This window comes from Hippopotamus amphibius, chromosome 5 (genome assembly GCF_030028045.1).
Source record: "Hippopotamus amphibius kiboko isolate mHipAmp2 chromosome 5, mHipAmp2.hap2, whole genome shotgun sequence".
NCBI classification, from domain to species: Eukaryota; Metazoa; Chordata; class Mammalia; order Artiodactyla; family Hippopotamidae; genus Hippopotamus; species Hippopotamus amphibius.
Window position 1 is genome coordinate 80,013,645 of NC_080190.1, and position 25,577 is coordinate 80,039,221.

A 25,577-nucleotide genomic window follows, 5' to 3' on the forward strand; every position below is an offset into this window, starting at 1 on the left:
GGGGCAGAGACTGCGGGTGGGGGGGTGGGGCCAAGGTCAATGCGCTTCTGTTGCGTGTGTCTAGGAAATCATGAGGTAATTACACATGACTCTCTATCATAAGGTACCATCTCAAACCGTTCATGGGATTCATTTTTGCAAGAGGTAATCAGGCTGGAAATGGATAACCGTTAACACATGGTAAAGATAAATTCATGAATGAAAAATTGACCGTGAGTTACAGTGGAGGCTACGATGTGGGGGAAATGTCCTCACTGACCTGGGAGCCGGAAGGAGACTGACCGGCCCCTTCGCCCACCGACGGAGCCCAGTGTCTGACTGAAAACTCTGTCCCTTGTTAGTGTCCTCAAATTATGCTGCCATGAGCAGCCATCACCCATGCCCACCGCCCCTCCCCCCCGCCCCGCCAAACCCCCCAAGCCTGGGACCTGGCCTCAGCCTCCGTCACCTGCCAGACCACTGAGTGAGTGGTTCAGCCGCATAGGGGACAGTTGCAGACTCTGAGAGCAGAGGGCAGGAAGTCCCTTAGAGGGAGCTTTGGCATCAACTCAAAGAGAAGGAAGCAGAATCAGGCCAAGGTAGACACAGTGAGGGCCTCACACCTCAATTTGAGTCATCCAGCGTTGGGATGTCAGGCCTGGGTTTGAATATCCTCATATCAGGACCTCCCTGGTGGTCCAGTGGCTAAGACTCCGGGCTCCCAATGCAGGGATCCCAGGTCTAATCCCAAGTCAGGGAACTAGATCCCATGTGATGCCACGGGGCAACGAAGACCCCACGTACCGCAACTAAGACTAGGAGCAGCCAAATAAATAAAATAAAATAAATAAATATTTAAAAATAAATAAATAATACCCTCCCCTCAATCCTAGTTTCCTGTGGCCACCCTGGGAAGAGGGCAGGCAGTCCCTGAAGAGTGCTAACCACTGAAGGCTGCGCACTCAGCCCTCTTGGCAGCAGAGGGGCTAAGTCCTTACTCCTGACAGGGGATCTGCAGGGGAAATCGCAGGGCCCACCGGTCCACCCCCCATGCCACACATTTGATGCTTCCCTGAAGTTTGGGGAGAAGCTCTTCCAGAGTCCAAGCAAGGGAAGCTTAGCCAAGGAAGGCTCACTGGTCTGGGAGCTGCAGACACTCACCATCTGCCCCTTCTCATCCTAGGCTCCCTCTGCCCTCACCCAGCACCTCTGATCCAGACCCTTATCCCCTGGGGCAGCAGGGTAGGATCTGAGCCTCGGGTGGCCAGGCCCTTCTCAGTCCAGGGCTCCTGCACGTGTCTATTTACCACCACCACTGGGGACAGGGAGTACTAGACACCCTGGTGCCCACCTGGGCGCAGACTCCTCCCTGGCCCTCTTCTTGCACAGGCACCCACCTCGGTTCAGTGGGACACAGCTGTGCTCTCTGCCTCTCTCTTTGCAAGGCAGGGCTCCAGGTCCACAAGGCCGAGAGCTGTGGGGACAGGAACCACAAGCTCCCTAAGCGGGTCACCGGGAGTAAGGCGGGAGTGCTGTGTGGCGCCAGGACCGATCCACGCAGATGTGCCCACAGCCGTGGGGATGCCCTGCAGAGGGGGAAGGGCGGTGGGGCTCCTCCCTCTGAGGCTGCTGTTTCCCACTGTCGCTTCTGTGCTGCTAACCTTGCTGGAGGAAGCCTCATCAAGAGGGACATCAACGCGCGGTCTTACGTGCGATCATCAGTCCTTACTGCACAGGTTTCTTGTAGCCCCTAGACCTCTGAGTGTTTCCAGAGTACCCAGTGCTCACGAAACTGCTCTGTAAATATGTACTCCGTAAACGAAAAGGTGAAACAGAAAAAGGTAAGCAATCGATACTAGGAATTTGCAGGCTTTTCCAGAACTGACTAGCCTGGGGCTCTGGTCCAGAGTCAGGCCAAGTGCTCAGTTCTCTGAGCCACAAAGGATTGTGGAAGGTGGGCTGAGGGAGGGCTACTAGGATTCCTGGCTCCCTGTAGATAAAGAAAGGGAGTTAAACCGATGCGGTACCCATTCCAGTAGGTCATTTCCAGCTCCTGAGATTTTTCCTAGGGCTTCGTCATGTTTTGGGGTCTTCTACACCTTCTTAAAAAGTCCCTCTTAAAAATCTGCCAAAATGTACATCCCAATGAATAGTGCCTTTCAAAATGAAAAATTTTGAAAAATAAAACACTTTCAGTGTTTTAATTTAATAAAACATTTCCAATTTTGTTTCAATTCCAAACATTTTGAACAATGGCAGTACCTTCAGAGTCAACTTATATGAGTCATTAAGAAAGTCAGCCAGGACTTACTTCCCTGGTGGTGCAGTGGTTAAGAATCCGCCTGCCAATGCAGGGGACATGAGTTCGATCCCTGGTCTGAGAGGATCCCACACAGCACGAAGCTATTAAGGCAGTGTGCCACAACTGCTGAGCCTGAGTGCTGCAACTACTGAAGCTTGTGAGCCTAGAGCCCATGCTCTGCAACAAGAGAAGCCCGTGCACCACAACGAAGAGTAGCCCGCACTCACCACAACTAGAGAAAGCCCAGATGCAACAATGAAGACCCAACGCAGCCAATAAATAATTAATTCAATTAATTAAATAAATCTTGGTGGGGGGGGGGGGAGTCAGCCAGTGGTGAAAAGTACCCCTCTGTTTTCACCAAAACTTTATTTATTAGGCTTTGATCTGAATTTTTTGGCAATAAAAAAAAAAGCCAAAATTGAAGACTTTTTTTTTTTTTTTAAGTACCACAAGCTTTGAGAAGTTCCAGACTATTGCACTTTCAACAAGGGCAATATTATTTAAAAATAAATGTATGGCTACCCCAGGTGATGACTTAGAAGGAGATAACATTTGCTTAACTCATCCGTTGTGTTATTTAATAGTCATGGTCATTTTTTACCACAAAATTGCATTTTATTTATACAAAGTAGATTTTATACACTTCAGGTAGGCTAAAAACTGAAACTGCTTTTCACACAAAACAACGGACAAAATTATCACATTCTTAGTTCTTTCATGATACGATACCATTAAATCATTTTTAGAAAATTAAAAAGCAATTTTAAGCTAATTATTAGCATCTACAAATCAGTAAAATTACGAAATATCTACAAGCAAATGTACAAAACACCAGGGAAAGTGAAACTCAGTGAACCTTGCTGGAGAATATTAAACATTCTTCTCAATAGTGTTGAAACAGGAGGGAAGGGGGCAGGGCACAACCTTTGAAAGGATGGCACAGCCCGAGGACATGACAGAAACTGATTAGAACCAAATGGGTCCAAGACTGGCGACAACTTCCACTAGACCTTGAGCCTCAGTACACGCTCAATGTAACACATTAGCTAAATGACACACCCACAGGCGCCATGACAGTTTCAAGGGCGACCACAAGGGTCAAAAGGAGGGCCGTGGCCCAATTCCTGGAAACCCCAACCCCTTCCCCAAAATAGCTAGAATACGCCCCCTACACATTACCCTATGAAATTACCCACCCCTGTAAAAAGTGACACCACCATACCCTCGTGTCGCTCTCGCCTTCTGAGATGGCCCACACTCTGTCTGTGGAGTGTGTTTCTGTCTAAAGAAATCCACTTCTTACCTATCACTTTGTCTCTCACTCAATTCTTTCTGTGATGAGACATCAAGAACCTGATCTTCACTAAGTCCTGAGACCAGGTGTGGGACCTCAGTTAAAAGACAGTGGGTTCAAGTCCCAACCTGAGTTGCAGAGTTCCAGTTTTACTTCAGATTCACACTGCAGTTGGCCCAACAAGGTTATCACCAAAAAAACCAACACTTCACCAGCTTGAAATTTTATTTCAATTTGATTTTTTTCCCTAAAATGAAAAAGCAGTCTATGAAATATGAAATAAATAAGAATAATCTCGAAGTGTTGTAGGGGTCCAGTTTCAGCACGTTGGCACTTTCCCATTTCTCTCTTTGTTTTATAAAGTACTTCACTTAGCCACTCTGGAAGAGTTTATTTTCTTGATATCAACCTGGCTCAGAATCAATGTCCCATTTTTGAATTTTCCAACCTGTCCAACCCGTCCACTGGACAAAATACTGGGAGCCGATTTCTTCTTTTTGGATTTCCTACATTTAAAGTGAGAGAAAGGTACTATAATTAAGCTGACAAAAAATGATTTCAGCACCACCGACCAGGCCACCGAGGTCTGTCCCTGCAAACTCCTGGCCCCTCCCATGCAAGGCCCCTCCCACGACAGCCCCACTAGCCTTCTTGCGTCCCTGAACATGCCAACTGCCTCCCGCCCCAGGGCCTTTGCACTGGTTTCTTCCATGCTGAATATTCTGCTACCACATCTTTCCAGACTTCCCTCTTTACTCAATTCTCAGGTGTGGCCTCCTGAGAATGACATGCCAGCCCACCCTCAGTGGACGTTCTCTCACGATGCACTATTTCAAGCTCCTCACAAAACCTGCCAGGACCCAACATGCCCTTACTTACCTGCTTATATGTTTTGGCGTGTTTCCCTCCCTAAAATGTAAGCTCCTCCAGGGTGGGGACCCTCAGTGTGATCATGGCTGTACCCCCAACACCTAGACACCTATGTGCCCGGCACACAGCAGAGCCCTCGACAGACCACACAGCCAGAACAAATAACCCCCTTCCAGCATGCACAAGTGCACTAGCGGTGCAAGAAAAAGCTGAAGACAGAAGCAGATTCGAGAAGAGAGAAAAAGGTATTTGAACAAAAAGCTAGGAAACAAGCAGAAAGGCACAGAATCAATGTTCTATTACTCAAACCGCGGTGCTCTCCCTCACACGCTTGTGGAAGGGCAGGCAGCACAGGCTCTCTTAGGAGGGCACAGAGGTCTTGTTGGAAAGGTCAATCTCAGCTTTTCTACTAGTCACTGCACGTGTCTGGTCTTTGAAAAGGAGAGACTGGTGAAGGTTCCTAGTTCAATTCTGAGGGAGCTGTCTGATCTTGGACAATTTACTGAATCCTGTCTCCCCACCCCCACTCAAGGGCTTGATTTAGGATACAGGAGAGACACTGTAGCACTGCAACAGACTAGAAACACCACATCAATTCAAGTATTATGTTCAGAACTAACCAATAGGTTTATCCAAATCATTCCACCTTAGTACCTGATGATATCACTCACCTGTCTTCCTGTCCTTTCCTCTTCTTTTTCTTGAAAATATCTGTGTCCTGGGCCTGATTTCACAATTAATGAAAACACATGTATCGGTAATGGGTAATGGAGATTCAATAAAAGGCAAGAGGTCTGTGACCAAAAGCCACAGAGATACCATCTATTTTTAATATTTTTTTTAAGTAGGCATATTAAACATAACACACTCAACATTTTATCCTAAAACCCCTTCTTGACTGTGAAAGGCCATTCAGAGAAAATGGACAGGAGAAATGTCACATCTTCCATTTTAGGGAGGGAGTATAACTTCTATTCCCCTTGTGGTTTTTCATAAGCCCGTGTGTTCTACACAACGTAAAAGGCAAAAAATATATAGGGAAAAGATCAAAGTAGCTCATAGTATCTGAACAGGAGTTTGCTAATTCAAAGCAAATCTTTCATGTAAATAAGTCAGATTACGTGGCTGGTATCACAAAACGTAGCTGACTTAAAGAGGTGGAAAGAAGGGTCACTGAACTCTAGATTTGTTGCTGTCTAGACTGCTTCCCAAGCAGAGGGGTCCAGCATTCCACTGCAGCAAATTGCAACCATCTTTCTGTTCCAGGTTAACAAAGTAAAGAAAAGGCTATCACCCTTACCATTCTCTTTTCTTTTTCCTTTGCTGCTTTTTTTTCTTTGATTTGCTCCTGCAAAACCTTATAGTTCACATAACTATTTTTGGGAGGCTGAAAGGAAAAAGGACACTTATCATCATTTTTGACTTTGCAAGAATTTCCCAGCGTCCCCTGACCTGCCCTGCCCGAGGCACTCCCCTTCTCTGTATCCTGTGGGGGGGAAGGGGTGTGGGGGTGGAAGGCAGAAGCAGCCCCTCACCTTAGCGCCCAGCATAACAGCACGTTCCTGCTCCAGGACTCTCTCCTTTCCTTTTCCATAACCTGTGATCCCAAACCGGTGCACTTCCAAACGAGCCTACAGACACAAAGCATGGTCAGACCCAAGTGCCTTCCAAACACTCCACAGAGGAAATGCAGCCCTAGGAGTACTGCCCGCCAGACACAATGTGCTACACGCCCAACACTTTTTACGAATGACCTGCAGTGGCTACACCTCACAAAAGTTCTGTCGCCATGTGGTTTACGCAGCTCTGTGGAGTCTCTCACAAAGGTCCATACCATTTCCACACCATTCTCCTACTTTTAACACAGGCAGTTGAAGCAAAGATTTATTGCTGAACAAATTAGTGACAAAACGAGGGTGACCCACAGAGCCCTGCAGTACTTTAGGAAGTGCCCTAAAACAAGCTACTACCCATAAAGGCAATAACTGAAAGTACCTCCCCAAACACATCGACTCACACTTAGAAACCCTTTATCACAGCAGTTTCAAACACAGGTCCACGCTCTTTCTTTAAAAACATATTGTAGACGAGAAAAGGTCACCAACACCCACTCTTGGCAGCTGAATTACTTCCTGTCTTTTTTCTCATACATTTATTTTTAACTTTTAAAATATTTATTTATTTATTAATTATTTTGGCTGCACCGGTTCTTAATTGCAGCATGCAGACTTCTTACTTGCAGCATGTGGGATCTAGTTCCCCAACCAGGGATTGAACCCAGGCCCCCTGCATTGGGAGGGTGGAGTCTTACCCACTGGACCACCAAGGAAGTCCCTCTCACACATTTTTAAAGCCTAATTACAATCACAGAACACACAGCCCTGCCATTGTATTGTTGACACCGTTGTCACAAAACCAATGTGTGGGACTTCCCTGGTGGTCCAGCGATTAAGACTCTGTGCTCCCAATGCAGGGGGCCTGGGTTCCATCCCTGGTCAGGGAACTAGATCCCGTATGCTGCAACTAAAGATCCCGCATGCCGCAACTGGAACTCGGTGCAGCCAAATAAATAAATAAACAACGACAAAAAACAAACAAAAAAACCAAAGTGTTTAAGCGACTGCACAATGTTCCATCAGCTAAACGTAGTGTGATCTGCTGTACCATCTCCCCAGCCACTGGATCACATGTAAACACATAGCCATTTTTGGTATTTTAAAGCTGAAAAAGTTAATCATTTCAAAACACATACCTTTTCTAGGTTAAATTCTTGTGTATCCACATCTTTCTCGAGGATACTAGTTTTGGTCTGAAAAGGAAAAGAAAACATTCTTATTGAGGTCATCTGTTCCTTATAGTATCCATCATACCGAGAGAGTAGTCATGTTTTTAAAAGCCTTGAAACTGGCCCAGATGCCTACATAACAAACAATAATACGTGCTTGTTGCACAAAAGCCTAATTAACAGTTAATGGAAGAAAAAACGGAGAAAATAAATTTAAGGTTTCAAAGTTTAAGAAAAGACTGATGAGAAACAAAGAAAAAAGAAAATAAGAGAGAAACCAATGTCTGTATCTCATGCACCATATGTGGGAAACTCTGCCTGGTGTGGGGTTTAGAAAAGGATAATTGAACAGGAATTTTAGAGGGTAAAAAAGTCATATTTAAATAATTTTCAGGACTTCCCTGGCAGTCCAGTGGTTAGGACTTGACGTTTTCACTGCCTTGGCCCAGCCACGAGGGGGAGGGAGGGAGGGAGGGAGGAAGGAAGGATGGATGGATTCTCTCTTTTCTTCCCTCCCATCCAGCCATTGGAATAATGGCTAACTAACTCTCTTAAACTCTTTTGAGTTGAAAATTTCTTTCAGGAACATCAGATTTCTAGAAATGATGGAGACTGAGTTTACAATTCCCAATAGGAAATAATGACACTACAAATGCCATCAAAATATGTGACTCTTTACATCAATACCTCCCCTGGCTCTGGTTACCAATCCACAGAATTAACCAGAAGCTTGAGACTTCAAGGAAATTCTATTGTCAAATCTGGCCAAGGACAGCAATCACTACTCAACCCCAGGCCGTCCCAGTCATGCAGCATCTAGGAAATCAGTCCTGGCCTTCGGCTCAGCAGGGCGGGGTCTCTGTGGGACGGAGCTGTCTTGCAGAGCAATGGATGGAGGAACGGCTTATAAAAACCCTTCTCTTGTAACCCGCCTTCACTAATGAAGCTCGCTTTAGTTATTCTGTTCTTTCCTTTTTCCTCTCTTTAACTGCATACCTTCCCAGCTTCCCGCAGCCCAGCTGTTCCACAGGAGTTTGGAGTCAGCTCCTGCCCTGTGCAAGCTGGTTAAGGCTGGCTGGGAGCACCCTAAAACTGGGCCTGCGCAGGGGTCCGACAAAGGGCCTTTGGAGGTCAGAGGCCAGAAAACTCCACGCTCAGATCATGCCGAGTGCCTCCATTTTGAACACAGAAGCCTGTAACCCAGATACACCTGTGCAGAACACTGATTACTTCACGTTTCCTCTTCCTCCAATCACCTTTCCCACACCTGAGACCACCCCGCTTATCCTGTAGAGACCCCGACCCCCTTGCTTTTGGGAGGCAGATCTGAGACTTGCTCTCCCATCTCCTCGCTTGGCTGCCTGTGACTACACTGTAAACCTCGGCACCTCAGCGTCTGGCTGCCGCATGTCAGGCAAATGGAACTGGTTCGGTAACAGATCCTTCTTTATAATAAAAGCAAACATTTGGAAGAAAAATCTTGGCTAATTATTTCATGATGCTGAGTCTATCACCATGACCCCCACCACTACCTTAACTTTAATTTCTATTTTTAGTTTCAAAACCACTTTAGTACATTATTCATAATGCAACCCCTGTATTTAGAAATAATCGGTGGTCTCCCCCGTTTTCTTTCCCCCTATCCTCACTGTGGTAGCAGGCACTGCTGCCTACAGGCAATACTGGGTCCTCCTCCACTTCCAGGCTCACAGAACTGGGCTTTGCTGCCTACCTGAAGTTAGGCACAGCTACACGACTTGTTTTGACCAAAGAAGTGTGAGCAGAGGGAAGCATGCCCCTTCCACATGGAACCTTTAAGAGCCTTCATCAATTCCCCTTCTTCACCAAATGGTGGGTCCCCTATCATCCTGGGTCCCTAGGTTAGGATGGTGTGGACCACAGCCTTCTGCCCCAACAATCCTGATGAACACGTAACATGAGAAAAAAATTAACTTTTGCCTTTAAACCACGGAGATGTAGGGCCTCCTTGTTATAGAGCCACTGTCTCACCTATCGTGACTGATAAAGCCTCACTCTCCCACACATGAGAGAGAGAAATGTTTGGAGATTTTGAGAACTTGTCTGTTAGGTAATGAAGAAGAAAGCAGGCTATAAAAAGAAGGAACAGTTTTCAAGAAAATGTGTGGGGACAAGGGGTGAAGGCAGGCAGTCCACCAGGCTCAGTAAATTTTCTGATGGGCTGACTTGCTGACCAAAAGTATTTTCTCCTGCACTGGTTAGATTTTTATTCTATTAGTTACACTGTCTGACCTTTGTCCAGTTAGAGAAGAGTTGGGTAAATAAACACTCTCTTTTTTCATATCTTCTTGAGCATAAATTATTATTTCAACTAGATTACTTTCTTCCTAATAGCTCTCTGGATCTACTAAAGAGCAGGGGACGTGGTACAGCTAAAGAGTGATGCCAAAACATGGAGGATTTCAGGATAGCCCTGGGATACTGCAGAGATTACAAGGGCAGTAATGACCTGGGACAGGGACTTCCCTGGTGGTCCACTGGTTAAGACTGCACGCTTCCAATGCAGGGGGCCCAGGTTCCATCCCTGGTCAGGCAACTAAGATCTCACATGCCATGGCGTGTGGCCAGAAATAAATAAATAATAATAATAAATAAAATAAACACACACACACACACACACACACATACACACACAAAAGAACCTTGGGCAATAACTTGACAGAATGTCTTTATGTCTAGTGAAGCTTCTGGCACGGTGCACTGTGTTCCTCAAGAGACAAACAGCCTGACTAACCTATATTCCCTCTTGCTTGCGTAGTAGTTAGGCACACAGCTTTTAAGCCAGAAAGCCTGGGGTCTGAACCTGAGCTCTAGCAATTATTTCACATCCATAATCCTTTATCTGGAATCCTGAGAAAATTCAGAAGGTAATACTGTGAATATATTGAACATTGTGTATTACTTTCAATGGGGTCCAAGCCAGCAGCCTGTAATTAAGCACATTCACATTTCTGCAGCAACGCCTATGAATATTCACACCAGATGGAACCAAGAGAAATAACTCTTAAGCCTCACATCAGTTCAGGTCAGGTTTTACTGCCAAATAAATTTGCACCAAACTTAAAAAAGCAACCTAGGACTTCCCAGGTGGCACAGTGGTTAAGAAGCCGCCTGTCAATGCAGGGGACATGGGTTCAACCCCTGGTCTGGGAAGATCCAACATGCCATGGAGCAACTAAGCCCGTGTGCCATAACTAATGAGCCTGCGCTTTAGAGCATGTGAGTTACAAATATTGCGCCCATGCACCGCAACTACTGAAGCCCAGGAGCCTAGAGCCCGAGCTCCGCAACAAGAGAAGCCACGGCAATGAGGAGCCTGCACACCACAACGAAGAGTAGCCCTCACATGCCGCAACCAGAGAAAGCCTGTGTGCAGCAACAAAGACCCAACACAGCCAATAAATAAATAAATAAATAAATAAATAAATAAATAAATAAATTTATTTTAAAAAAAAAAAGCAACCTATCTTGTGCTTTCCGAAGTTCTGGGGTTTTGGAATTGCATATATGGGATGGTGGGGTGACGGTTTAAATGCAGGCAAACAGTTAAACCTCTCCAGCATCAATCTCCTCTGCAAAATGAAGACAAGTCACGTTGTGAAGATCTAATGAGGTACTGAACTCATTGATGTAAATAATCACTTTTACACACAGGAAGCACTGGTGAATCTTTACTCAGCAATTTGTTACATGCTCAGAAGCAGTGTGCGTGTACCTCAGCCCAGGCCACACGATCCAAGCATCGCTTTTGATCTACAGCACACTGTTCTTTCTACTATGTCTTTCTTGTCTCTTTTCTCTGGAGGCCATAAGGTTTATGAGATGGACCAATATTAAGGGTGGAGAAATCACATTGATCAGACACACCTCTGAGAGCCAAACAACACCTGGATCATTTTAAGCTACACTTGACTCTTTCGTTTCTTAAGAGCATAGGAATTTTCTTCCTCATAGGCAGCCTTGCACTCATTAAAGAGTGGGTTCATCCACTCAATCCTCAAATCACAAGTCCAAGTCCACACCCCATTTTGAACCTGGACCCCTGCAGTAAACTCCTCACTCGGTCCCCTTGTGCTACTGCTACTTGGCTACTGCTCACCCATGCTCCATTCACCATGCAGGGGCCAGAGCAATCTTTTTAAAATATGAATCAGATCACTTCATGCCCTTGCTTAAATTCTTTGGTGCCTTTCCATGTACTTTAAAGTAAATCCAAAGGCCCCATGTCTCCAGGGCCTGGTGCGGGCTGGCCTCAGCCTGTCTCTCCAGCAGCCCACACCTTCTCCCCTCTGTCCTCCTCCCACTAGTCTTCCAGCTCCTAGCACCCCGCAGGCCTCTCTACCGCTCACAGGGCATTTGTAATGCAGCTTCCTTCCGCCTGCATTACTCTCCTCCCTCCTTTCCCAGCACCTTCAACAGAGCATTAGCCTAAAGTCACCTCCTCGGACACCTCCAACCTCTCGCTCTAAAGGAGGTTCTGCCTGCTACTCTCAGGACCCTGCATCCTTCCTTCAGAATGTTTATAGCTCTTTTTCAGGGCATTATTAATATTAATTTACCCAGGGTTTGCCTGACTCCACCAGTAAACGATATACTCCCCGAGACTAGAGGACTGCATCTTGTTTACTCTGGGATCTCCGGGGTCTAGCAAATAGTAGGCACCCAACTATTTGTGGAATAAATAAATGAATGAATGGATGAATAAGTGACCTCACACCTACTATTTCTTGTCAAACTACTTCTATAGTCAGAGCTTTATAAATGCGACATGATCAGGAAGTTCATTTATAGGTCAGATATCTGGAATAGGTAAAATATTAAACAAAGGGTGGCCAAATTTCCATATAAGTCCATTAAAAGGGGTTCTGGTCACCAACCCCAATGTAGGGGGGAGGTATTCCCCCCCAACATAGGAGCAACACTCCCACACAGCTGGGTGTTCTGCAGTTCAGTGTAATTCTGACACTATTTACCAGAGACGGCACAGATTCTGCAGGCGAAGGGCTCGGTCCTACAATACCGTCTCCACTTCAGAGATCAACAGCAAGCCCAAGCTGTTACCTGTAGCACTTCTGACTGACCGCCTACAGATTGGAAGTTCTCATGACCCCCTCCTTGGTTTCCACTAATTTGCTAGAGTGGCTCACAGAACTCAAGAACCCTGTTTACTTCCTAGATCACCAGCTTATTCTAAAAGGACATAACTCACAGAGAGCCAGATAGAGGAGATGCACAGGGCAAGGCTTGTGGGAAGGGGCGAGGAACCTCCACACCCTCTCCGGGCTCCACTCTCCCAACCCGGAAGCTCTCCAAACCAAACCCCGTCCTTTTCAGAGTTTCAGAGATTTCACCACACAAGCATCATTGAGTAAATCACTGGCCGCTGGCAACTGATTTAACCTTGAGCCCCTCTGCCCTCCCCAGAGGTCAGGGTGTAGGTTCTCCAATCACAAGGTTGGTTCTCCTGGCAACCAGTCCCCATTTATGGATGCTTTCCAAGTCACTTCACTCACACAACAAAAGACACCTTTACTCCTCTCATCTCTTAAGAAATTCCGAGGATTTTAGAAGCTCTGTACCAGAAACAGTTACAAATATTTAATATAATGTTTCTTATCACAAATCACCATATCACACCCATGAAAACCTGTTTCAATACACTATGTAGTGGGACTTCCCTGGTGGTCCAGTGGTAAAGAATCTGTCCTGCAATGCAGGGGACACGGGATCGATCCCTGGTCTGGGAACTAAGATCCCACACGCAGCGGGGCAACTAAGCCCATGCCACAACTACTGAGCTCACGCACCTCAACTAGAGAACCCATGTGCCACAAACTACAGACGTGCCCTGGAGCCCATGTGCCACAACTAGAGAAGAGAAAACCCGCATGACACAACTAGAGAGAAGCCCAGGCGCCTCAGCGAAGAGCCCACATACCACAACAGAGATCCCACATGCTGCAACTAAGACTCAGAGCAGCCAAAAATTAAAGAAATCAATAAAAGTAAAACATAATAGAATTACATTTTTTTAAAAAAATACACTACATAGTTTAATCATTATAGATGGCACAAGACTAAATTCTGGGAAAAGAAGGTCATTTACTTGCCAGTAGCTCTTGTGTTCTCAAGAATACTTCAGACAACAGAGGGCAACAGGAACTCACATGGAGAATCGACTAGTGGGGGAAGCCCCATAAATGCAGAAATGAAAAGAAAACAGGAGAAAAAAAAAAAGAATACTTCAGAGATGACCAGCTGATTCCATGATTGGTCAATGGAGGCTATCATTATTTTGTCATGTGTTTTTGCTAACTCCACGTCTGTTTGAACTGTCCTACGGTGACTTGTAAGTTTTCAGAGAGCAGGGGCCACAACATGGACATTTTCCCATGCTGCACAAACTCTTAGCACAGCATTGTGTGTCGTAATTACTCTGACTATCCTTTGCCTGGCCTGCCCTCTACCCAGGATATGCCAAAATAACTAGCTCTGTATTAAAGTGCAGTTATTTACATGTTGCAATGTCAACATTCTGAGGTCTTTTTACGGGTGTATGTGTTTTTATTGTGTTCACCCTCTGTCTCCTTAGCCAGACACATTCACATTTTCAAACGATAAATTTTTAAAAGGAGAAATGGGCAGAACCACCAAGGACAGCTAAAAAATTTCATCAAGATGAGGAAGTCCAAAATGTAAAACGAGCTGAGGTTCCTGAGAAAAGCCAACTACGATGAAAAGGGGACTCTTTCAAACAGAAAGTAAAAGAATAACAGCCTGCTGTACATGTTCTATGAAAAAGAGACAGGGAGATGCAGACTCACTCAATGCCAACTTTTTTGTCCTTTTCCTATTAGATGGAAAACTCTCTGTTCCAGGAAGACGAACACAAGCAAGTGTAAGAGAAAACTGAAGACGGAGACATTTGAGGAAACAAGGGAGGGTGCCTAGATGCTTTATGTCAGTTACATTCTCCAAACACAGAACCGTATTGTACAGCAGTGCTTTCCAACCTTCTTCACGTCACAGCACACACAGAAAATATTAATATTCGTCTGGCTCACTGCGGTGCACTGTGGTAATACCAGTCTTTGGAAGCTCCCTGGCTGGCCGGCCGGCTTGGGGGCTCTGGTGGCAAGGGCCAAAGGAATCCATTTCTAAGGCTGCCTGTAACAGTTCCTGTTGCCCCAGTATTTGGTTACTATAAGAATTGGAAAGCTGACCTAGAATCCTAAAAAAAGGGTATATATGGTTACAGAATGCGTTAATAATCTTTGAGGAAGAGATGCTGGTGAGCTTAACATAAAGTGCTACCTAAATTCTAGAAAACATGTGGTAAACACCGCACTAGCACGTGTTCACGTGTTCATCAAGAATACGCAAGCCTGGGACTTCCCTGGTGGCCCAGTGGTTAAGAATCCGTCTGCCAATGCAGGGGACATGGGTTCAAGCCCTGGTCTGGGAAGATCTCACATGCCGTGAAGCAACTAAGCCCATGTGCCACAACTACAGAGCTTGCGCTCTAGAGCTCTCAAGCCACAACTACTGAGCCCACATGCCACAACTACTGAAGCCCATGTGCCTAAAGCCCGTGCTCCACAACAAGAGAGGCCACCGCAATGAGAAGCCCACACACCTCTACCAAGAGTAGCCCCCACTCTCCACAACTAGAGAAAGCCTGCATGTAGCCAAAAATAAATTATTTTTTTTTTAAAAATGAATACACAAGCCAAACTCTCTTTGTACTGGGTTGAATCGTGGTCTCCAAAAAGATAGGTCCACACACTAAAACTGGTAATCTGCGAATGTGACCTTATTTGGAAAAAGCGTCTTTGTAGTGTAATCAAGCGAAGGATCTCATGATAAGACCCATCCTAGATTTAGGGCGGCCCTAAATCCAATGACGGGTGTCCTTCTAAGAGAAAAGCAGGAGGTTTGAGACTCGGACAGCAAGAGGAAGGCCACGTGAAGATGGAGGAAGAGTCCAGAGTTCTGCAGCCGCCAGAAGCTGGAAGAAGCAAGGAAGGACTCTCCCCTTGCAGAGGGAGGATGGCCGGGCCAACACCATGATTTGGACTTCTAGCCTCCAGAACTGTGAGAGAATACGTTTCTGTAAAGCAGCCCCAGGTAACTAAGACAATCCTCTTTTCTTTTTACTATAGACCAAAGTTTACGGGACATGGGGAAAGCAACAGAAATATAATATCTGGATTTTTGCAATGAATTTGACCGAAACTTGTGAAAAAAGTTTGGATAAGCAACCATGCCTCTCTCATGGACTGAATTCTTATTATTATTATTTTATTTTATTTTTTTTGGGGGGTACACCAGGTTCAATCAACTGTTTTTATACACATATCCCCATATTCCCTCCCTTCCTTGACGCCCCCCCCTCGATTCCCCCCCACCCTCCCTGCCCCAGTCCTCTAAGGCATCTTCCATCCTCAAGTTGGACTCCCTTTGTTATACAACAACTTCCCACTGACTATTTTACAGTTGGTAGTATATATATGTCTGTACTACTCTCCCTCATGGACTGAATTCTGAGTCAGACTTACATATTTAGCCTGAGATTGCTGCTCAGCAAAATCACACTGCTTTCCATCAGAATGTAAGTCCTTGAGAGAGAGCAGTTTTTGCCTATTTTGTTCAGTGTTCTATCCCAGGGCCTAGAACAGTGGCAGGACAACATCAGGGTTGTCAACATATAAGCCGATTCATTACCTTTGTGTTCTCATCTTCAGCAGGCTTCCGTTTTCTTTTTTCACTTCTAGTGTGAAATTCTACCACTTCTACTGACTCCCTGTCATTCTTCAGGGGAGAGGGGGCTACTGCAGCGTTAGACACTACAGGCCCCGAAGGGAAACCACCAGGGGTCACGGCAGGAGCACCCTGCAGCTCTTCCTGGAGTTCCTGGAAGAAGCCGAGAGCACTCTTCCTCTGGCCTCTGACAAGAGAGCCAGGTAGGGGAGCTGGCTCTGCCGTCAAGGCCACTGGGATCCCCGTATCTCTCTTCTTCTCTCTTTTCTTTCTGGTCCTTTTTTGTTCTACTTCATCTTCTGTCTCCCCTGTTTGTTCAGACACAGAACGGAAAAATAAATATTTTAGCTATCACCAAGAAGAAATCATGCAAATGCACAGAAGAACAAAGAAAAAAAACGATTTTTCTTCAAAGAAAATAATTTGCACAATTGTGCAAACTGTCATATTTGCACAATTTATAGAATCCAAAGTGCACAGTCAGGTAACTATATTTGTGTCTTTGACTCTTATTAGCACAATTATTTTACTCCTCGCCTTGGTAAAAGTGTCACCATAGCAATACCCCAGGAGCTGGTCATCCCAGTTGGCTCATGCTTTGTACTAAAAATTAGTACATCTGCCACTGCAGCCAGTGTTTCTTTTTCACACTTTCTAGGGTTACAGGTGGGTACCACAGTCTTCCTATTTCCTTTCACGGTTATGAATTAAGATGAACCTCACACAACTGCCTTAATTTGAATGCCTTTATTTTCAACTATATATCCCTACCTCCCCTTTCAGTGTTCAGACTCTGACCAGTCGTCTGAAGGTTCTGACAAGAACTCTAGGCCTCATTACTCACCGACAGTATGAATATCCCAGAGCTCTCCAAATATCAGCTGACCATTCACGTTTGCTTCTATTGGCCCAGTCTTCTATTCAATAAATATGTATTAAGAGTCGACTAAATTTTGGCATTAGGGATATAAAAATGAGTAGATACAGCCCATGCCTTCAGAGATCCAAGCATGATTTCCAGCCTGTGTTAACACAAGCTATACTTAGGATTTTGCAGAATCCTATTCCTCAAGGACTTCTCGAGGTCAGAGACTAAGTCTTCTCTGTCTTCCAACATTCCCAAGGACACAGAGATGCTCTGTCCACAGCACAAGTCAATACAAGTGCAGAGGTTGGAGCCAGAGCGTGGGGCTTGGAACCCAAGCTCTGCAAATTACTAAGGGGGTGAACATCAAGTTTTTTAACCTTTAGTGCTGTTTCAACAATAATGAGATCTGTCTTGTGATAACGGTATTAATGACAATATCTATTTCATAGGATCGTTGTGAAAATTAAATGAGTATATATATGTAAAGCATGGAGTATATAGCAAATTCTCAATACCTTTTTTATCTATTATTTTTACTGTGTAATGAGCTTAGAATTTTGAGCAATGGCTCCAAAATAAAATACCAACACCACGCTACAAATTTAAGAAATATATGTGGCCTTTAAAGGCCGTGATGCCTAATAGTCATCTCTGGTGCAAGAACAAGGGATATCACCTTCCCTGGAGCAAGTTCTTCAGGGTGTGTTGAACTGTCTCCCTACTGAAGTGCCAAGACTTGCCAATCTTTAATGAAAAGCTTTTTTATTTTCCTCTTCCCCAATTACGATAAAGGAAGGAGAACATAAGTCAGCCAATTTATGGACGAAAAGTCGTGAAAAGCTTCAGGTGAAAACGTTCTCTGAAGTCCTTGGCAGGGGACACACTGAAACATGAGGTCCCAACGTGACAGGATGGCAACAATGCCCGAGGGTCAGGCGGGTCGGGGGGTGGGGGAGGGGGCTTCCCAGAGGTCGGGAATAAGTGAAAAGGGGGCTATTCTGAGAGCCCGAGGTCCTGCCTACATCTCCCCGTTAAGCCTGAAAGCCTTGCTGCTTCCGACAAGCAAGCCGGTTGGCCCCAACAGTGAGGGACGAGTTGGGAGATCTAATTCACAAAAGAGGCTCCAAAGACTCCGGTCGTGGGGGAGGGTGACCTCAGACGGAAGCGTGTGCTGGACCCAGGGTCGGAACCGGGTCACACGAGCTGAGGGATGCTCGACCTTCAAGAACCTTTAGCACGAAAGCGGAGGCAGGCCCAGTTTCCGGGCTCAAGTCCGCTCTCCCCGTGGGCTCCGAGGCCCCGCACTCACCAAAGTCGTAGAGGTTCTGGAGCAGAGCGTCCAGAAGGGCCTGAGAACCCGGAGGCGCGGAGGTCGCCAGCCCCGCCTCCTGCGCCATCGTGGGGCCGGCGGGACAGCGGCGGGACAGCGCAGAGCGCGCGGGACTCGGGCCGCGCCGCGCCCGCTTCCGGGTTCCGACGGGCTGCGCGCGCGCCGCAGGTCCCCGCGCGGCTTCCGTCCTGGTTAAGATGGCGGCGCCCGGAGTCCTGTGTAGCGGCTGCGGAGGGTGCTGCCTCCCTAGGCGAGGTCGGGCCGCCCCGCGCGGAAGAACCGCCCCCAGCGGCAGCACCACCACCACCGCTTAGCAAAGAAATGCCAGGCCACGCCCGGGACAGCAGCCGCAGCATGGATTCTTCCAGTTCATCCAGCTGCTGTTTCTCCGTCGGCTCCAGCAGTCCCGGCGCTGTCGTGCTCCTCTACTCGGTATGCGCCCAGGGGAGCGAGGCCGGGGCGGGGCCGCGAGAGAGGACCCCGCTCTCCTGGTCCCGGGTTTCTCCGGGCTGCGACCCCGGGCCCAAAAGAGTGGGTCTGAGGCCCCCGCCAGGAGGGATTAGGTGGTTGGTTTGGTTTCCAGGGCAACGGTGTATCGCTGTGTGTGTGAACGTCCGCGTGCTTTTAGAAGTTTGTCCTGGTGATGGTTCCGCTGGTTCCTTCCCGCTCGTTCCTTGCCTTTCCCTCCACCAGGCATTGGGCCTTCAGAAAGCCCCTGACATGGGAACGAGGGGAAAGAATTGGAGCATCTCCATCTCTAGCGAGGTGTGTCGGGCTACCTTTTGGGCCAACCCCAGAAACCTGCCGGTCTGACTCAGCCTGAGGTAGCCGGTGGCTCCCCACCCCGCTCTCTTGCAGCTGTGATAATCCCGGGAGACAAAGTATTTGGCTTGTATGTGGGCCATTGAGTTTTTAAGACTTTACGTTTTTAAATCTAAGAAGATTCGGAGCTCCTGGAAATTTTTATTGTGTCTCTGTCTTCTATCCATCATTGTATTTTTTCCACAAGTCATTTTGGAAGACAGCTCATGCCACCCGGCCTCTCTGCACTTGGCCTTTTCATCACCACCACCCCCTCCAGCCCCCCTCTCCTGATTTTAACCGGTCTTTTTTGCCAACGGAATGTTGGTTACTCACACTTTTCGTGAAGACTGCGAGTTGGAAGCTTTGTAGCTCTCAGTATTGCACAACTATGGGGCAATTGACTTTTTTTTTTTTAACCAAGTTAATTTTTATCTAACTTAGAAAGAAATAAAAGATTGCGTTTTAAAGTCATGTTACCAGCGTCCTGGCTTAAATATAATGTTAACTTATGTACGAAGGTCATAACAGGGAAAACCAAGAGAGCAAGATAAACAGAAAAGAATGTATATACCTATGGCTGCCTTCAAATTGGGAAACCAGTGGAACAGGGGAAACATCTGTTCCCTTGCTGTCAAGAGCGCGAGGCTTATAATTGCTGCTAATTGTCCACTTTCCTAAGATTTATCACTTGGACCTCTCTCTTCATTGATCTCATTGCACAGTGCAGTGGTGAAATATTTCAACCTCGTTAGGTAGGGAAGAGGGTTGCTGTGTAGCCCTGACTCCCCATAGGTGGCTTTTTCAGGCCTAAACTGGTTTGTGAATTAACAGTAATTTTCCACATGTGTATTAAAGGAAAGAGTTGAATTTTTTATTTCCCCGTTCACCAACGATAAGACTTCGGTCAACTTTTTCACGAGAAAAACTAAAGCAATTGCACATGAGCTTCCGGAGCTGGACAGCAGCCCTCACTACTCTGGTTACTGCAGTGGTTACTTTCTCGTTAACCTCAACTTTTTCTTGCTCTTTCGGACTGTGGTTTCTTTCCTCAGTCACACTCTTATTGTGCAATACTCTAATCTAATCTTAGTAGTATTTAAAATACTGCTGATTGCAGCCAACCTTGCGGCAGTAGGTACCTCCAGTGTCCTATTCAGTATTCTCAATGTGCAAGATATGGAGGTTAAAGATCTAGCCCTTGCCGTTAAGGACTTCAGAGGAGGTCACGAAAATAAACAATCACAATGAAGTGAGATGTGTGGAATGACTGAAGCGCGCACAGTATGTTGTGAGAGGGATGAGAAGGAGGAGGAGCACCCGACTGCACGATCAGGCAATTGCTCCGTCTCTGATTTAGCTAATCTTACTTGCTGGCCTTCCGTCACACTGGCCTCCTGCTTCTCAGAAGTAAGCATGCTTCCTCCTCAGAGTGCTTGTAGTCCTCTCTGAGTGGTGTGCTGTGTTTTCTCAGAAATTTGTATTGCTGGCTTTTTTTATTATTGCGGTCCCAGCTCAAATACCCACTCCTCAAAGAGGCCTTTCTGGCCACTCAGTCTAAAGCAGCTCTCCAATCACTCTTCCTCGTTAAATACTCTATCTTATTTTCTTTATATTCTCTTGTCAGTGTCATGCTACCACAGTCTTAGACTGGCTCTCAGAGCTGATTGTTAAATTTGTATGAAGCTTGCGAGCCTATTGTTAACACTGCCATTATTAAAAATTAAAGATTATCATATAAATTTACAGTTAAATAAATTCCATTAAAAATAGTTAATACTCAAAACTCAGCACTTCCACTTTACTAAATTTTACTGTTATCCATGTTCTTGAAGTTATTTATGTCTGTCGTACTGTAAGGTGGAAATCCTAGAGAACAGTGGCTCCTTGCATCTCTCCCCAACTCCACGTTCAGTGAGGTCGTGTTGGTAGCTTGAAATCCGCCATGGTGGGAGTGTATATACCCCAGAAACTGTTAGATGCTAGATATCAGGGCTCTCCCATAGCTGCACAGTTTCCAGCGTGCTGCTGGTGGTATCCCTAAGTAAACTTACCGTGTTTATTTGTTGTCTGCCTTCCCTTAAGGGCACGTTCAGCTCCGTCAGGGCATGCTCCTTGTCCACCTTGTTCGCGCTGTATTCTTAGCGCATAGAACAGTGCCTGTTACGTTTGGGGCTCTCAGTAACTGTTGAATGAATGGATCCACCAGAGCCGTTGAAAGGGAGGTACAAGGAGAGGCCTGTTTAACAATAATGAGAGGCCCGCTCTGCAAGGTAAGATAGGGAAGACAAACAACGAGGGAAAACACTTCACCTCACACTTCTTACTTGAACCCCTTATTGTATTGTGCTCCTGGGTGAGTATTTATTTTATGATGGTAAATACTTCTCCAGCATGGCATAGGGAAGGCCAGTGAATGAGCAGTAACACTCAACCCTGGCTGCATGTAGGAAGCATTTAGAGTACTTTCAAAAATACTTTTGATACCCTGGTACCACTCACAGGCCAAAGTAATCGAGAATCTTTATGGGGCGCATGGGCATCAGTATTCTTTTTAAGTTCCCCAAGTTACTTCCATGTGCAGCCTGGGTTAAAAACCACTGGATTAGACATTGAGTTGACAAGATTGGGACAAGTTTGAGCTTTAGACTGTGAATATTGGAGAGCTTTCGTCAGCAGGGCGCAAGAAGTGGCTTCAGTTAGTAATTTAGTTTTCCATTCTACAAACAATGATTGAGTACCTACTAGGGACTGGGAATATAAAAATGTACAAGACACATGACAAGAAGTTCACAGTCCGGTAGAGGAGGCACCAAAGACAAGTTCATTGAAGTATTCTAGATGAAAATGTAATGAGGCTTCCCTAAAGACTCAAAGGAAAAGATGACCATTTTGGTCCCAGGTGAAAGGGAGAATCTGGAAACGGTACACAGAGGAGGTATACAGAAGCTGTGGTCGACGTCTGAGTATTTCCAGGTGAACAGTGGGCAAGGGCCATTTGGAAGTACCCTGTCTCAACAACTGGTACCACCATGCATCTGGTTACTGACGAAAGAGACTGTGTCTGTCTTGGTCACACAACACTTACCCCCAACACATACCACAGTGCCAGGCACGTAGTAGGTGCTCAAATGTTTGATACAGAATGCTGTTCTTAGAGGTAACACTTTTACTTTCTTAATGTGAAGTGTGAAATTTGAGGTTCTTCAGCCTTATAAGCAAGAGTATGTGATATGTTACGGTGACTGCAGTTTTCCACCAGAATTCCAACCGAATATTTTCCCTTCATGTATTCTCTATACTTATATATGTGGGCATAAAAATGTTCACATTTGCATATTTCACATGTTTTACATGCTACCCTTTTATACTTAAACTCCTCATAAATGCTCTTTGCTTCTATTTATATTCTCATTGTGCCTAATGGTGGTCTCAGTTTAACATTCTCTTTTTGTGTTTGTTTTTTTACCTTAACATTTAGTCATTCAGTTATTGATCAATTATGCTATATTCCAGACACAGCTAGATGTTGGAAATACAAAGGACACAACTGTCCTGCTCTCAAGGTAACCGCACTTTAGTGGGGATACAGACATGCAGATGATTACATGTTATGGGATACATGCCATGACCAACCGCACTTTAGTGGGGATACAGACATGCAGATGATTACATGTTATGGGATACATGCCATGATAGATGTATGTAGAAGGCAAAGAGGCCCTAATGAGGAAGGCATCAAGGGAACTCAAGGAGAGTTTTCACAGAAGAGCGATGCCTAAGCCAGGATGACAGGACCAGGAGGACATCCCAGGCAGAGACGGACATATGCAAAGGCCCAGAGACATGTCAACAATGGACTGTGTTGGGGATCACTCACTGTTGAGTGGGCCACGAGTGTGGTGAGAAGAAAAGGCCAGATCGTAGAGGTTCTCATATGACACCATATGGCTTAGGTCTTACTCTGAAGGAGGTGAGAGAGTGTCACATAAATATTTTAAACCAAAATTTGGCCAGAATTGTGTTTTGGAAAAGGCACGTGGTGGCATGGAAGACTGATTCAAAGGGGCAAAGCATAGGAAGGAGACCAGTGAGGAGGCTGTTGTGACAAAGAGCACAGGCTGGGCGTGTAAGTGAGGAGTTGGCATGATGGATCCTTAAAGGCCATGTTAACCGTGTGGGACGGACTGGATGTAAAGGGTGAGGGAGGAAAGGTCTAGGATGGTGTAAACAGGGACATAGTGTGGCATGGGGTTTATTGATTGAGATTTCAGGAAAATAATCAGGTTGTAGAATTATCCAGAGAAGAGAGTTCAGCTTTGGAAAGGCCCGACGGGAGAAGAGGACAGGGCGAGGGATTCAGAAGCATAAATATTTGAAACCCGTTGAGTAGGTACATGTACTCAGCACCGTGTGGAGTGAACAAAAGAGGGGGCTGGAGGCTTTAACATATGTTAAAGGAGGTGGGAGGAAAGAAGACATATTTGTAGTTTGGGGAGGAAAATTTCCCCCAGGTTGAGAATCTCTGGATTAGAGAAATAAGGTGGATTTTCTGCTGTGACAAGAGTCATGAATTAAAAACCACAGTAGGAACATTTCAGAACAGTTGTGGGTAAGGAAAGAGGGAGTGCTGAGAATGGTGTCACCCTGCAGGGTGGTCTAGGAGGATGAAGACTAGGAAGAGGCCAGGGTCTAATGATTGGATTTGAAAAAACATATTCATGTTTGTTCACGCTTTTTATAGTAGCAGTGAATGAAAAATAGTCCAAATGTCCAACATTAAAAGTAATATCATGGGAGAAACTTAAATGACATGGAGGAGTATTTATAACATTAAGTAAAAAAAAAAAATCAGGTCACAAAAGGTACATGTGATGGGGGAGGGACTGTCCACAGGCATACAAAAAAAGCATTCACTGAAATAGTCTCTGGCTCACTGGGTGACAGTTGATTTTAATTTTCTTCTTTGTGCTTTTCTGTATCTTCTAAATTTTTATAATGAACATGTATCACTTTGGTAATTAGAAAAAATTATATTAAGAAATTGAGGAATATAAAGGTGATTATGCAGCCACTAAAATGTTTTAAAACAACATTTAATATAGGGAAGTACTCAGAATACAGTTGATAAGGCAAGATAAACTATATTTGGTATGGTCCATGTTTTCAATTTGAAAGTATGTATTTTTATATCTATGAAGGAAAAAAAGAAAAAAGAGGAAGCTAGTGCGTGTTAAGAGCAGTTATCCCCAGGGTGTAAAATTGTGGGCAGTTTATCGTTGCTTGTATGTTTCCATGTTTCCAAATCTTCCATAATTAACATGCTGAGTAGTGTAGGGTAGTGGTTAGGAGCAAGGTCTGTGAAGCGATAAGGCTTGAGCTTGAATCAAGTCCCTGCCCTCTGTGAGCTGTGGGACCTGGGCTGAGTTAGTCCCCTTCTCTGTGCCTTGGTTTCCCCACTGTGAAACAGGGTAGTGATGATAACTGCCTCCTGGGTTGGTTGTGAGGATTGCCCCTTCATATAGGCAGAGTTCTTAGAATAGTGCCTGACACTCAGGAAGCAACGATGCATGTTAGTTGTACTTGTTATTACTACTATTACTTTTATCATCAGAAAAACAGACTTTTAAGAATTAGCGATTCAGAAGTCAGCGGTAGCCTAATAACAAGCAGCTTCAGGGGCTGGTTGGGTAGAAGCTGAACTGCAGTGGGTTGAAAGGAGATGAGACAGTAATACAACAAAATACAGACTGCTCCAGTAGCTTATGTGGGAGCACTTTTGTCTTGGGTTTGTACCCATGTAGTTTTACTTGGTTTGACATAATCTTGACTTTCTCACGTACACTTTAATTTTTAAAACTAAGTGAAAGAGGCAGACAGAACAAATTTATCAGTGTGGTTGATGAAACCTGTAAGATGAATCAGATTACTCTAGAGCCTGATGTCCCACCTTTGCTATCTTTGTTAACTTTCCCAAAGGGGCATTGGCTTTATAAAGATAGCAGTCAGAAATATAACAATAAAATATTATAATTCAGTATCAACTCATTGATCCCAATAATAGCTACATTTCTTTTTCTTACTATATGAAAATCTAAACAGCAGAACACTTATTCTATGTCACAGAATAAAAATTTTGGCAGAGATGAAACCTTGCCAACGTAGCTCCTAATCTGTCTTCATTTCACAGTGTGTGCATTACTTTCTTTCATTTGCCTTATCCACAGAAGGAGCTCAAAAAGTGGGATGAGTTTGAAGATATTTTAGAGGAGAGGAGGCATGTCAGTGACTTGAAATTTGCAATGAAATGCTACACACCTCTTGTCTACAAGGGAATTACTCCTTGCAAGCCAAGTGATATTAAATGTAGTGTTCTCAATTCTGAAGAGATTCATTATGTCATTAAACAGGTAAGTGATTTCCTCTTCAGCCGTAGCCAGATTTGTTCATTGTCAGCAAGTTCTGTCTCTTCTTGATTCTGTGACTTTATTTTGCTATTTTTAATGTATCTTTTTAGATTTTGCCATAGTCAGCATTCATCAGGTG

General features: G+C 45.2%; 2 protein-coding genes across 3 annotated transcripts in view; one reads left to right on the forward strand and one right to left on the reverse strand.

Moving 5' to 3' along the window:
• Window positions 1–2,875: 2,875 nt before the first annotated feature.
• C5H1orf131 (chromosome 5 C1orf131 homolog) lies at window positions 2,876–18,367 on the reverse strand. The gene is made up of 7 exons (XM_057736630.1): window positions 18,210–18,367; window positions 15,997–16,340; window positions 7,201–7,257; window positions 5,984–6,079; window positions 5,749–5,835; window positions 5,120–5,172; window positions 2,876–4,084 (listed from the first exon to the last, which is right to left on the reverse strand). Exons 1-7 carry the CDS (start codon window positions 18,295–18,297, stop codon window positions 3,946–3,948), a joined length of 864 nt encoding a protein of 287 aa, XP_057592613.1. The 5' UTR covers window positions 18,298–18,367; the 3' UTR covers window positions 2,876–3,945.
• Window positions 18,368–18,429: 62 nt separating this feature from the next.
• Window positions 18,430–25,577, forward strand: part of GNPAT (glyceronephosphate O-acyltransferase) — a 30,422-nt gene continuing 23,274 nt past the window's right edge. Inside the window, exons 1-2 of one of the 2 annotated variants that reach the window (XM_057736196.1) lie at window positions 18,430–18,662; window positions 25,259–25,441. In XM_057736196.1, coding sequence (XP_057592179.1) covers window positions 18,552–18,662; window positions 25,259–25,441 — 294 coding nt within the window. In that variant the 5' untranslated portion in view covers window positions 18,430–18,551. Of the gene's footprint in view, window positions 18,663–25,258; window positions 25,442–25,577 lie in introns of those variants that run through there. The other variant, XM_057736197.1, reaches the window with a different exon arrangement.

Coding starts and splice junctions, on each gene's coding strand:
- C5H1orf131 (XM_057736630.1), bottom strand. CDS start 18,297: ATGGCGCAGGAGGCGGGGCTGGCGACCTCCGCGCCTCCGGGTTCTCAG. Junction 5,173..5,748: donor AGGAAAAAGAAAAGAGAATG/GTAAGGGTGATA, acceptor TTGTGAAATCAG/GCCCAGGACACAGATATTTT. Junction 4,085..5,119: donor AGGAAAGGACAGGAAGACAG/GTGAGTGATATC, acceptor CTTTAAATGTAG/GAAATCCAAAAAGAAGAAAT.